Below are 13,339 nucleotides of genomic sequence, written 5' to 3'. Positions count from 1 at the left end.
TGTAGTACCTAAAGGCTTCAATAGGGATTGGGGCCCCATGGTGGTAGGCACTATACAGAGAGATTCCCTATCCAAAAGGGATTACAGTCTAAAGACACTGACAGACAAAGAGTAGAGGGTATACAGCAGCACACCCCCTAACCAATATGGTACAGAATTGAGACAGCTTTGTTAGTTACATAGATTGTAGCTTTAATTGATTAAAGTAACATTGCCCTGAAAATAGTATATTTGCTAGCTGCCTACTAATGCTATATGTGGTAAAGAGCATTGATCAGTTACATTATCTGAGCATTACAGTTGGGGTTAACCACTGAGTTAGATTTCCAAGTTTCAGAACTATGGTATGAAACAGTGGGAGATGCTAATGCCATTTGAGACATCAATCCACAGTATAAATCACACGCTGTGGAGAAAGACAATTTAACTCTGGTTCAGGAGGCTGCTGCTGTCCCCGTGACACATCTTGTCCTTAACAAGAGCCTCCAGCAGCTGCTGCCACCATCCTTGCTTGAGTTGGATGGCTGAAAGCTTTCTCTAAAAAAGGAAAAGCTCTCAAGTGCAGTGATATTAGCTGAAATTCGATGCGAAGCGCTTGGGAGCCACACCTTTTTACCTTGCATTCATTGCTGGGGAAGATGGTCACACGTGTTCTGATGGGTGTCACACCTCTTATCTGGGATGTATGGAAGGGAGTGCGGGTGAATGGAGTGTAGAGGACCATAATTACACTCGATCTCCATGTGCCATGGGGGTCTGGGCATCTCCCTATGTCTGAGTAACTACCCCTTGTTAGGGGGCTTATTCCTTCACCTGCTTACTTCCCTGGTCCTTCTCGCATGAACAGAGAGCAACAATACCCGAAGTCCAAAGGTGCAAACAATTCAGTGTTTATTGGGGTGAACTTCCAGCAAGCATGATTCCAGTTTCCTTCCTTAGTGTCCCCCTTCCCAGCTCTGACACCACAGAGTCTTACCTGTGTCCCTGTTCCCCCCCCCCCCCCCACTTCCTGATTGACTGCAGACTATATAGTAAAACTTGAGTTCTGTTTAGCTATACCTTAACCAATCATTTTCCTGAAATTTAACTAACCAGTCCTAATATATTGTAACATGATTATTTAACCAATTATATCCCACCACCTTAATTAGTTTACACCCAGCAAAATTAATTATACAGCAGACAGAAACAATCACAGAACCAGACAGTTTATACAGACAAACAATAGAGAAATGAGGACTACAATGACAGAACAACTCAGAAGTGAGGATTTCACATCCTGGCTATTGATAAGTGAGTTCTTGCCAGACAGGATGCTATCAAACTAAGTTTCCTTTTACATTTTCTAGGCACTTCCCTTTCTCTGGAGGCGACAGGCATTATCAGGAGAGGATTGTATTCCTAACAGCCCAATGGCACCTTATTTCAATGAGACTAGTTTGGGATGTGACCGGTCGCTTCCCAGCTTATGGCTGCCTCTGCTGCTTAGCCAAAGGCCTTAGCCTAAGAACAGGGCTTCAGACTGTCAAGTGAGAAAAGGCCTTATACAGTCAGACAGTGATTTTGATTCTCTCTTTTATACCTGTAGAACTAGCTAACTGATAAGAATGCACCTAAATTCTTAGAGTATAGGCCTTTACAGACAGGCCTGAATATCTATATCCTAACACCCCTTTGCTGGCCTGTGGAGGTTAGAACCCTCAGCAACAAGCTTTGCATATGAGGGGTTGTTTTATATCATGATACTGTAGATCGCTCTTCACTGCATTGTTCTGAAATGCATGCTCTAGGAAGTTGGGTCATCCCAAATTCCAGAGTTTGTAGTCAGCTGGTTGGGAAAGAGGAGGCGGCCAGCTCACCCATAACTTTTTCTAAGCAATAGCAGTGTGGGCACTGTTAAAAAATGAAACATTTCACGCACATTCCCAGTTTAAAAAGATCTTGATCTTCATTAACTTGCCTCGCATAGTATGAATAATGGAAGAGAGCTTTCAGAGTTCGTTGCTGTGGCATCAGCTAAAGCAGTTAATTATGTGTTGGGACAGTGGTAGGTGCTCTCACAATAATTGCTGTGTTAACAGTGCTGGAGTTTTAATTTGAATCCAGATTCTCTTTTCATTGTATTAGCAAGCCTTCCTTTAATATAATATTTCAGTCAGAGGCTCACAGATTGTTTTCATTGCTGTGAACAGCTGGTTGCTTCTTTTCCTAACCTGCACTTGTTGTATATTAGATGAAAAGTAGCAAGCTGGTAGTGATACCTTCAGGTTAGTTCTGACTGGCCATAAGCAATCTTTTTACCTTTAATTCACTCATTGCCAGACCTCACTACAGGTGGCAGGAGCCAGAGGCTCAAGTAATGGGATTTTGAGGGTGGGGGGTGAGTGTTTTATAGAACTTTTGGGGGTACAGATGAATTTCCCCTGCTCAATAGTTCTATTTGAACAGGCCTTAAATAGCTGACAGTGCTTTGATGTGACTTTCTCTAAACCCGATGACATCATGAGTTGGCTCCTCTCCAAAGGAAGAGACAATCACCCTCCCCCCCCCCCCCCTTTTTTTTTTTTTTTTTTTTTACACAGCTCTTGTAAGTAGAACCTGCCAAAGTGAATCCGTTTAAGGCTTCAGTCTGACAATTCAAGCTAATACAACAGGAACATTGCTCCAAAAGCTGTTTTCAGGGACTAATTAAATGGAGCACAAGTTCTACCTCTTCATTTCCCCCCCGGTAGGGTTAACCTGCATTTTGTCACAGAATTAAACTTTCACTAAAATTCTAACTTGGCTTTTATATTTTCACATCCATATTTCACCCCTACAGGGAAGAGAACAGACACCCGCAACGTATGGATATTGAGTTACAGTACATGCCCCCATAAGTCCTTGCTGATATTTTAACTCAGTTAAGAACAGGGGCAGAAACTAAAACATCATCCTCAGTACACCGTAATACCACCCCCCAGTTCCATACCTAGACTCCTAGAGGAACTGCCTTTATGTTGTGTGGTGAATCTGGTTGTGAAGACGTCACATCTTTTTTTTTTTCCTGCCAAAATGAAAGTGAGCAGAATGTTAGGATACTGCAAAAATAGGTTCCCTTTATGAAGCAAGCCTTCAGAACATACAGTTCATTTGCACGGCTGTGTGAAAAAGCACTGAGCCAATTCAGAGCATAAATAACGCATGTTCTAACCGCCAAAACGGAAGATTATTTTTAACTGTCTGGGATAAATTTGTTCTAGTAAGGTGCTTAATCAGGGTGATTACCGTATCCCCTGGACCATTAATTGCACTAAAGACAAGCATACATGGCCTCATCTTTTAATTCCTCCCCTCTTTAAAAATCCCCAACCCTCATTCCTGCTGCTCCCTACTCCTTTCTCCACAGGAGATCGCTTGCTCTGACCTACACTGCCTCTCAGTTGTCACTCCCTGAGCTAATGGCAGGGTCAAGAGCTGGTGGAATGAGTCAGGAGAGTTCATACCTGACTGATCTCAGGCTTTCAGCGATTGCTCAGGGCTTCCAGCTGTGCTGCAGTGATCACGGTCATAGTTGACGCTGAGCAGGGAGAGAAATTTTGGCCTGGTGCACTGCCCAGATGACACTTGTTGAAGGCCATGCCTGTCTGGATTCACAGAAGACCTGAAGAAGAGTTCTGTGTAAGCTCAGCAGCTTGTCTCTCACCAATAGATGTTTGTCCACCTGGCCTCTGGATTCAGAGGGAGCAGCCAGGGTTTATGCCTTTTACCTGAATGAGGAAAATAAAGGTGGTGTACAATTTTTTCAAATGTCAACGAACAGCAGGGGAAGGGGCCAGGACATTCACAGGCTGTGCACTTCCCATTGTATTTACGTTTGTGTCCTAGACATGATCACAGGGAGGGGTTCTGGGATGCTCTAGCTCATGTCAGTGTGTGGTACAAATATAAAAGTAGGCCTTCCTGCAAAGATGAAGTCCAAAGATTGCAAGAATCCCACCCCAGTCATTCCCCAAATTCTTAGTATATCTGGTGCTGTAGAAACTCCTCAGTGGTCAAGGAGTTAACAATACAAAAAAGACCTTGTAGAGTCTGTCTACTCTGTGCTTAGATTCCCGCGGCTGGCCAGTGTCAGCTGACGTGGGCTCACAGGGCTTTTTTAATGGCAGTGTAGATGTTCAGGCTTGGGCTGAGGACCAGGCTCTGGGACCTCTCAAAGCCTGGGCTACAGCCCAAACCCAGCTGTCTATACTGCCATTAAACAGCCCGCGTCAGCTGGCACGGGCCAGCCACAGGTGGTTAACCTGGAGCTAACTTGCACTGCCCCAGAGGTTGGGGTAAGTATTCTTTTGCTTCATGTCCATGACTTCTAGTTCTGTCCTGGTTGCATGGGTAGCACCTTACACACTTTCTCTCATGCTTTGGTTTTAACACCCTTCCAAAGCCTTGTAATCCGCAGGCCCAACGGCACATATTTTTCCATAACTCAATCCCACCACAACCAGCGTTGCTTTTTGAATTCTTTGCAATGCACTGACATCATGCATGTAGCCAGAACCAAATAGAGTATTCAGGGTGCAGGCTCACCAAAGGACACAAAGCTTCCTGGTCTTCCTCTGGCTGTGCAGCCCCTCGAAACCAAACCCAGAAACACTTACTTGGTAGAAAACTGCATGTTTGTCTCAAACACGCTTTCAGTAGCCCCCGGAGGCTCTTGGTAGTTCTGCTTTCCAAACGCGTGGCTTGGATGTTCACTCCTGCCCTCGTTCAGTTGTATTTTCCCAGGTGGAATCCCCATTTCTTCCAATCCCCAAATGCCTGTTGGTACCTTGCTTTTCCCTTTGGGCCGTGGCTGAGGAAATCCCTTTGTTTACCTGCTGCTCTGCTGTTCACAGATGGTCCAGCATTGTGGCTTGCAGCCACTTTTCCACTCGCTCTCCGAGCTGTGCTATGCGCTCTCCAGCTGCAGGCCAGGAGCTCGGGCTGCTTTTTTTTCTATATATTCTGCAGAATCTGAATCCATCCTGAAAGCAGCAGAAATACACTGAGCAGGGAGGAGATTGACATCTTAGGGTTATACCAACACTCCACCAGCCTTGGTTCTCATTTAAAGGGATTCCGTATGGGAAGTTTCAGAGTAACAGCCGTGTTAGTCTGTATTCGCAAATACTTTTCTCTGTATGGGAAGTGTTATTTACCCCTTATTCTTCACACAATGCAAAGTCAACCCGTGGAACTCATTGCCAGGGGATGTTGCGAAGACCAAAAGTATAACTGGGTTAAAAAAAATCAGTGAAGTTCACAGAGGACAGGTCCATCAATGGCTATTAGCCAAGATGATCAGGGACGCAACCCCACGCTGTGGGTGTCCCTTAGCTTCTAACCGCCAGAAGCTGGGACTGGATAGTGGGAGGGATCACTCGATAATTCTGTTCACTCTTTCTGAGGCATCTGGCATTTGTCACTGTCAGAAGACAGGATACTGGGCTAGATGGACCATTGGTCTGATCCAGCCTGGCCGTTTTCAGCAGGGTAGACATTGCGAACGTTATCTGTTGGGTCCAAACTTCTCTACTTTACAGGCTTTTCTGCTGCGGAAAACTTGCTCAGGCGCTGAGCAGGGGCAGAAGAGAAACTGCTCTTTATGGGCTTTAGGAATTCAGGTGGTGTGACTGAGCTGGGCTTACCTGTGGTGCTGCCTAGTGGTTAGGTCACTGAGTCTCAGCTCTCCCGTCTCCAGCGTCCCTGGCGAGCAGTGACTCCAATGCTGTGGCGGTCCCTCTTATGGTAATTAGTGACTCAGTCCTTTGGCCAGGCGACCAGTGGAGTCACCCCCTTCCAGGGTGACAGTCCAACACGATATCTACATCCATAGGTATCCCCCCAGAAGGAAGTTTTCAGCCCTCCTCTGGGCCCCTGTGGGCTGCACACCCTTGCCTCAGGGAGGACAATATCTCTATCCCCCCTTCTCTCCAGGAGGGTGGGAGATAGGGTCTGTGCCCCCTTCCTGGTTGGTTGATAGGAAAGACTGGGTCCAATCCAGGGGTCTATCAGTAGCAGCAATACCAAGCATCCAGCAGGACTCTGAGGCTGTTCCCTGGGCCACTTCCTAACACTTTCCCAGTCCAGGGCATGGCCACAGTCCCAGAGCCAATCCAAGGGGAGGGTTCCTTAAGGATAAGCTAGTCACCCCTCTGGGACCTGAGGTTGCTGCTGCATGCAGACCCCTGCAGCAAGGGCTCCTGCTGTACCCTTACTCAAGAGATCTCAGGTTAGATCCCCCTATCCTATCTGCTATTTGGCCCCCCTTACTGAGCTGTCTGGCTCTCCTTTGAACTCCTCGAGATAGACCAGGTAGGACCCCTTGAGCCCTGAATTGCTCCTTAACCGTATCTATGTACCCCATCCCGGGGGTTCCATCCTACATGCTTTGGGCACCCTAGGAAGCTCCTCATGGGACACCTCATCCACTGAGGCCTACCAAGATTTAGGCAAGCAGAAGCTAAGATACACAAGAAAGACATCACCCCCCCCGCACTTCAGTACATCGTGGGAAGTGGCACCATATTGGATGGTGCCTATCCTGCGTTTGATGCACCCTGCTTATGGGGAGCTTTGAGGCATCTTCTTTTCTCTCTTAAGAGCAGACATTTCATACACTAGTCACCCATCAATTTCCAGGGTACGTGAGGGATGATGCCCATAATCCTATCTTTAAAAAGTAAAATAAAATGCCAAGATAACCTTCTAACTGTGAACTGAATGCAGCTGCCAAAGCAGCCTCTTGCTGTCTGCAGCCAGCCTGAAACAGTAGCTGAGTCGCAAACTCCCCTGTCTTGCGAACATCTCATGGGCCAGCCATCTCTAAAGCCCAGTGATGAAACTTCAGTATCAACATTAACTACTGTCTTGCTGATTATCTTCGCCTATAGAAGGGAGTGAAGCCTATGGGGAGGTGACAACTGGAAATACCTACCGGAAAGGAAACGCAGAGGGAAGAAGAGAGGAGAAACTGAGACAGGGAAAAAGGTGAGAAGCAGAAAGGAGACGGCGGAAGGAAGAGACACAAAGGTTAGAGGTAGTGGTGGGTACTAAAGGAGTGTGTATTTTCTCACTGAGTGCTACTGAGCGGGACTCAAAGGCAATAATAAATAATGGGAACACCACAAGGAGCAAATTTTACACTTAACCTTTGAGCAAACATCCTGTTGCCCCTAAGGGGAGAATCATTGTGGCCTGAGGGGAGCCTGAAGCCTTCACTGTATAACCCACAGATCATCACTTAAAATAGAACGTGGACCTTCCCAAATGAATGCCCCTTCCCTGGCCAGTTCGTGCCATTGGTTCGAGCTTAGCACGCCAGCTAACATTTGCATTTTGTAAGCAAGCGATTTGTAAGTTGGAAGGAATCTGAAACGACAAACTCCAGCAACGAGTTCCAAAGAATGTCATCAGAAACATTTAACTCTTCAACTGCTAGATGGATGAACTGGTGACTTGCCAGAAAATAAAATCTTTACCTTGGAACTGGTGTAATTTTGGTTATAAAGAGCTGTTTTGTGTCTAAGAGAGGGCTATAAATCCCATTTCACCTGAGCAACTCAATGCATCCTTTGTCCTAAGAGTCACTACTGAAGCCTACATAATAAACTGCGAACAAAACATTTAAAAAATACCAAAGTGGGAACCCTCCTTCCCAAACACAAAGGGATAGCTTTTGTGTCAGATACTCCTTTTAAAAGAAAAGTTGGAAAAAATTCTTCCTTTTGTGCTATAAAAATGACAGACACCATTACTGCTACTTAATGGAACCATGAAGCACCACATTACTAACGAGACTTGGACCAAAACTTAAGCCCCAGTCCTGCAAACTGACCCATGTGGGTGGACCAGCCCCACAGGTCTCCATCTGAGTCCATCCACTGATCAGCTTGTAGGATCAGGGCTTTAGATATTGAGTGGGATACGGAACTGCTCACTCAGGCAAATTCTCATCACCATCAATGGGAGATTTGCCTGAACAAGGAGTGCCAGATCCTATTTCGGAGGCCATTTCTATTGATTAATGTTCTATGAATTAGGTATGCTGATAAAATCAGAGTTCTGTCACACATTATTCCATGCCTGTGAAGTGAAGTGATGAACTATATTCTGGTAACCCTACGCCCTGGTATCTTTCTGTATTTTTTCATGGCAGAAACGTATTTTTAAAATAAAGGAATATTGTTCAACACACTGCATTTTGTATTTCAAAACAGAAATATTAAAAAGCTTCTTCCAATCATTCTACTTACCCTCCATAAAATAAGAATCTTAAATAATCAAACTTTCTGGGAACTGGGAAAAGTACTTAGACTCTTCTCAGGAATATACCAAAGCAAACAAGGTTGTACTTTTTAAAGGATCAGATGCTACCAGCCTCATGTACACGAGGGTAAGGGCTGGCAGAATCTGACCCAAAGTAATTCTCTGAAATTAGTTCACTGAGGCATCAATATGGATGTCTGCCTTCAATGCTAAATTGTTTTGCTTGGTACTATAATGAAGCAGAAACATATAATGTATTTCATGCAACCAAACTCATTTATTGAAAAATCCTAATTGTATTGCCTTGGTTAGTAACATCTGTTTGTTCAACAAACTAATTCTCTTCATGAAGCAAAGCACACCTTTTTCTTATAAATAGTATAAATTATTTTATTTACAGAAACTTGTTACAAAACAAATAGACTATATATTTATTTTTCTTTTAAATATCCAAAGTAATTTTTCTATCCCATGACATTTGTTCATGTACTATACAGCAGCCAACACAAAGTTCAGCTGATCAGATGCTCTTGATTATGTATACAAATTATCAAACTATTCACACGTTTTACACAGGAGATTGCTTTTTAGAACCAGGCTCAACACTGAGCAAGATACTTTCGAGGCCTACATTCACTTTGACATTATGTAGTGCTCATTTTAAAATTTTCTTTAAAACATAAAATATTTCACACAAAATGTAAAAATGATTTTCTGCTCAACAGTGAAAAGTTAAGAATTTTTCAAGCCCGATTCCCTCCCCCAGGACAGGATGAGTGACAGACCACAGAGATTCCTTGGCAAGAGAACTCTTAGAGGAAGACAACTGCCTTAGAAATGACATTTGAAAATCACACATTTTTTTAAATGGTTTTAAGAGGTACTTATCTGTTTTTTTTTGTTTTTTGTTTTTTTTTCTGGAATACAAAATAGTTTAAACATTCTCTTTTTCTAAACTAGATCGTTTACGAATGAATAACCAAAAAAAGGGACAGTTCTGTAAATTTCCGTTTGAAAAAAGTATGTAACCCTTGGCATTATTTTGAGATGCATTATTAATGGGCTTGTTTCAAAACAAGTTATTCTATTTAAAATGCTTTACAAAAATCACCAGCATCAGTCATTTTTGTTTTTTGAACCCCTTCTAATTAAAATTTTAGAAATACATAGGTGGAAAAAGCAAGCTCCAAAATTTCAACTGAACATTCAAGTCTTTTAAGGAGAAGCTGTCTAAACAGTCCAAGCTTAAAACTAGTTATATCAGGCACTTTCAGTTTTTCCATTAGTTTTAAACCACATGAGACCCATACAAATGCGCACGCACACACTCACACACACAAACACACATCCTAAAAAAAGAGAAGCAGAGTGTCACTTAACTAAATGTAGTCTTCCGGGAATCAGACAACTGATTAGCAATGCCATCTAGACCATTTAGGCCCTGATCCTGCAATCAGATTCTTGCGGCGGACCTCTGCATGGATCCAATTGCAGGATCTTGGCGTTAGTTTGTATGTATCCACTCCCAAGACACTAAAAGGGACACAAATTTCACAAAACAAAGGCATCCCTTAATTTGCAAAGTAGGCATGTTACTATTAGCTTGGCAGTGAACCACTTCAAATTATAAAAAAGGTATTTGCTATTTTTAATTAATTAATAAATAAATACTAGATGATCTCAATTGTACCAAAACTGGATATAAGAAAAAAAGACCTGTGCAAAAATACATATTTAAATATGTACAATCAATTAACAAAATATGTCTTCTGAAATAGGGATACTTCAATATTTATAATAGAACAAGAAATTCCAAAATAAAGATACAAAAGTAGGTTTTTTGTATAATTCTTTGTTCATCATTGCAGCAATATTTTAGGTTAAGAAAACTGCAGGAGTCCTAAGGAGAAGTTGGAAAGCCTATAAAAATTGTCTCTCTTAAATTACTACGAAAAACTGTCTAGAAAGAACCCAGCCACTACAAATTCAATTTTGCAAGGTAAATTAATTTTAAGCTTCCTTAATTATTTACAGTAAGAATTATGAGAGACAATAAAAGCTTCAGGAACAGTGTTCTGTTTAGAACCAAGATCTAACCTGTAATATTTAAGCAGGTCTGTACTCAAGGGCAGACGAAATTTAAGATGGCCTCACTTCCTCGTCCCAATAGATTAAAACTACGAGCCCTGATGCAGATGTAGTTAAAACCCGGCCCTACATGAAGCACCGTGATTAAATACTAACTTTCAAATGTCTGCATGGTTTTGAATGAGCTTTGACTTTCCATTATGCTTTCAGATCAACATAATCTTTACACAACTAAAGATGTTCCATCACTTAAAGCCACAAAGGTTGATTAATATACATTTCTATTTGCCTGAAATGTAAGTCTTTCCAACCAAATTGCACTTGTGACTGAAACACGTAAGAGTGAATGCTTGGCACCACTGACTTCCATGGCGCCAGAATTTCACACCCACCGTGCAGGAAACAATCTTTTCAGTTGGACATCGTATTACATCTTCAGCTTTTTGTTCCTGAAATACAGTTAGTTTATGTTTGCATAATAAACGTCTGAAGTGTTTTTTCTTGGTGACCTTTTGTATAAGCTCAAAGCTAAAGTGTCTGCATAGAGGCTTGCTGTTGTTTTGCGGTACATCATAATTCTGCAGCAAGTTCATGTTAACTCGGAAACGTGAACAGGTAACCAACCAAGCACCTGCTGCTCTTAGTGGCTTGAGAATCCCTGATGTACGATGCGCCACCAAAATGGGGAGAAGGCGGCTGGACTGTGTGAATAATTTGATAGGCTCAGATTGTCTGATCTCAGCAATATCTGGTGCCCCTTTAAGGCAAAAGAGTATATTCTTGATTTAGAAATTGTTTTCCTTTACTTCACCCCTTAATGAAGGTTCAAGTAAAGTCTCAAAATTCACTGTTAAAAAGCTTACTGAAAATATCCAAATCAATGATATTGTAATAATGCAAAAGCCCTTTAAAGGATTTCATTTTTGAGATGTTTTAAAACAAGATAAAATCTCTCATGAAAACTGACTGTCTGGACTGTAACATAGTATAGTCCCTTTTATTCAGAAAACATCTGTATCTGAGAAAAAGATGATAGTAACCCATCCAGGTGCACTTAAAGCTGGACTCAGTTGCTAACTAGCATCTAGTACAGCATTCTGAAATATTTTATTGTGGGTAGCTGAAAGCATGACAAGTGTTAATGATTTGATTACAAGAACAAGGCATAAACTAACTGAAAATCTTTCAGAAAAATCTTTAAATATTTAGTTTTAAAAGGGCTGTTTTTACAGGCCGGAAGGTACAACCAACCTAAATCAACTAGTAGAGTTCTTCTTTAAAGTAACAAAGGCTTCTGGTATACAGTATAGGTCAAAAAATATGTTCTTTGGGAATAGTTTAGGTTATTTGCCTTTGTTGATCTGATACTTTTGCATTCGGATTTCCTTCATCAAAAGGAATTAACAATTTTTACTTTCTTTTGCAATAGAATCTTATTCAAAATAATAATTGCTTTTCCATCAGGCAAGTACAACATTATTTTTATATTTGTTTTTTGAGCAATGGCCTCAAACAAGTTTTTAAAACATTTTGAAACTCCTGACAGCTTCTTATCCCAAATTACTTGCAAAAGGCTGGGCAAAACACAGACTATTTAGTTTCTGAATTGTGCTATTTTTGTGTTCCATGAAAGGAACACTGCTATAAAAACACTAAAGCCATATTCCTTTCTTGAGGGCTTCTTTTCAATGTGCCTAACACATTGTACCCCCGCTGCAGGGGTTCTTTCAATTGACAGCGCCTATTGGGTGGCTAATAACCTACAAAAGACACCATCAGCATAAAGAGTCCACAGTAATGGTTGTCCCCAAACATTCTTTTGCCAGCCAATCTATGTCAGATAGTGGCAAGATGATGTACTCCTGTAGGCAAAATCTCACAGATTTGTAGCAAGCAGTCCAGACCACTGTTAACACTGGTAAGAGCAATTATGTGGCTGAACTTCATCCAGTGTCCATTTATAATATTCACTGCTACAGACATGGCTTCAGGGAAATTCCTTGTTTGAATCACAGTCCAGTAGATTTCCACACCTGAGGACCATGGGAAGCTGGGATAACTCAAAGGCATCTTGGAGTCCAGAATTCCAGATGGAGGTTTTGCTTATAGTGAACGTTGTCCAGTTCTTTTCTCACCACGGTATATTCAGCTATCAAGGACGTGCCTTTGGCTTTCAAACAAAAAAGAAAGCTGTGTAAGCAAGCATGTCGTAATAGATATAGTAAAGGCCACATCAGGCAGGACCTTTCTGGACAGCAAGAGAACACGTCAGAGGGAGTTACAAGGCACCAGGTAGCATTATTAACAGCCAGTCGGCTTGTTTGCATCTGGAATTCTAAAGTTTCTGCCTTCCCAAGTAATTGTGCTCTCCAATTACACTCCGAAATGGCTAACTGGTATCGTAGTCATGACAACAACAATCAGAAGCACTAAGGTGTGGCTTTCCTCATTTCTTAAACGTATACATTCAATTTCATTATTTCAGAAGTAGCTTTTTCCCCCCATTAGGTTGCTCAGTTAAATGAAAACTGTCAGGAAGTACCAAAAGTGAAAGTTCTTAGAGCAATGATGGCTGAGCCGTATTATCCATAGATAGGCATTTCTTCTTCCTATACAGTATGTACACTAGTCAGCGTACAACAGCAATGATAGACCTGTTCTTTGGAGGAGAGTGAAAATTCAGAGACCTGTCCAAGATGGTATCATAAACATACAGCTAAGGGTAGCATAAAATCTCTCCTTTACCTGTAAGTGGTTAAGAAGCTCAAATAATCTGGTTGGCACCCGACCAAAAGGACCAATAAGGGAAGAAGATCCTTTCAAATCTGTGGGGGGAGGTTTTGTTTGTGCTTTCTTTGTTGTTCTCTCTTGGACAGAGAGGGACCAGGGCAGGAAAAAAACATCTCCTAAAATCCTACCTGAAATAAGCATCTAAGATTACAAACATTGTAAGTAATAGCAAGGA

At 42.0% G+C, this 13,339-nt stretch overlaps 1 protein-coding gene across 7 annotated transcripts in view; it reads right to left on the bottom strand.

The window, feature by feature from the left end:
• Window positions 1-8,649: 8,649 nt before the first annotated feature.
• ATXN7 (ataxin 7) overlaps window positions 8,650-13,339 on the bottom strand; it is a 101,548-nt gene continuing 96,858 nt past the window's right edge. For all 7 annotated transcript variants that reach the window (XM_077822481.1, XM_077822482.1, XM_077822483.1 and 4 more), the window contains one exon: window positions 8,650-12,544. In XM_077822481.1, the coding sequence (XP_077678607.1) occupies window positions 12,527-12,544 (18 nt within the window). In that variant the 3' untranslated portion in view covers window positions 8,650-12,526. The remainder of the gene's footprint in view (window positions 12,545-13,339) is intronic.

This window comes from Eretmochelys imbricata, chromosome 7 (assembly GCF_965152235.1).
Source record: "Eretmochelys imbricata isolate rEreImb1 chromosome 7, rEreImb1.hap1, whole genome shotgun sequence".
Taxonomy (NCBI): domain Eukaryota; kingdom Metazoa; phylum Chordata; order Testudines; family Cheloniidae; genus Eretmochelys; species Eretmochelys imbricata.
This window is presented reverse-complemented; position numbering and strand designations above follow the sequence as displayed.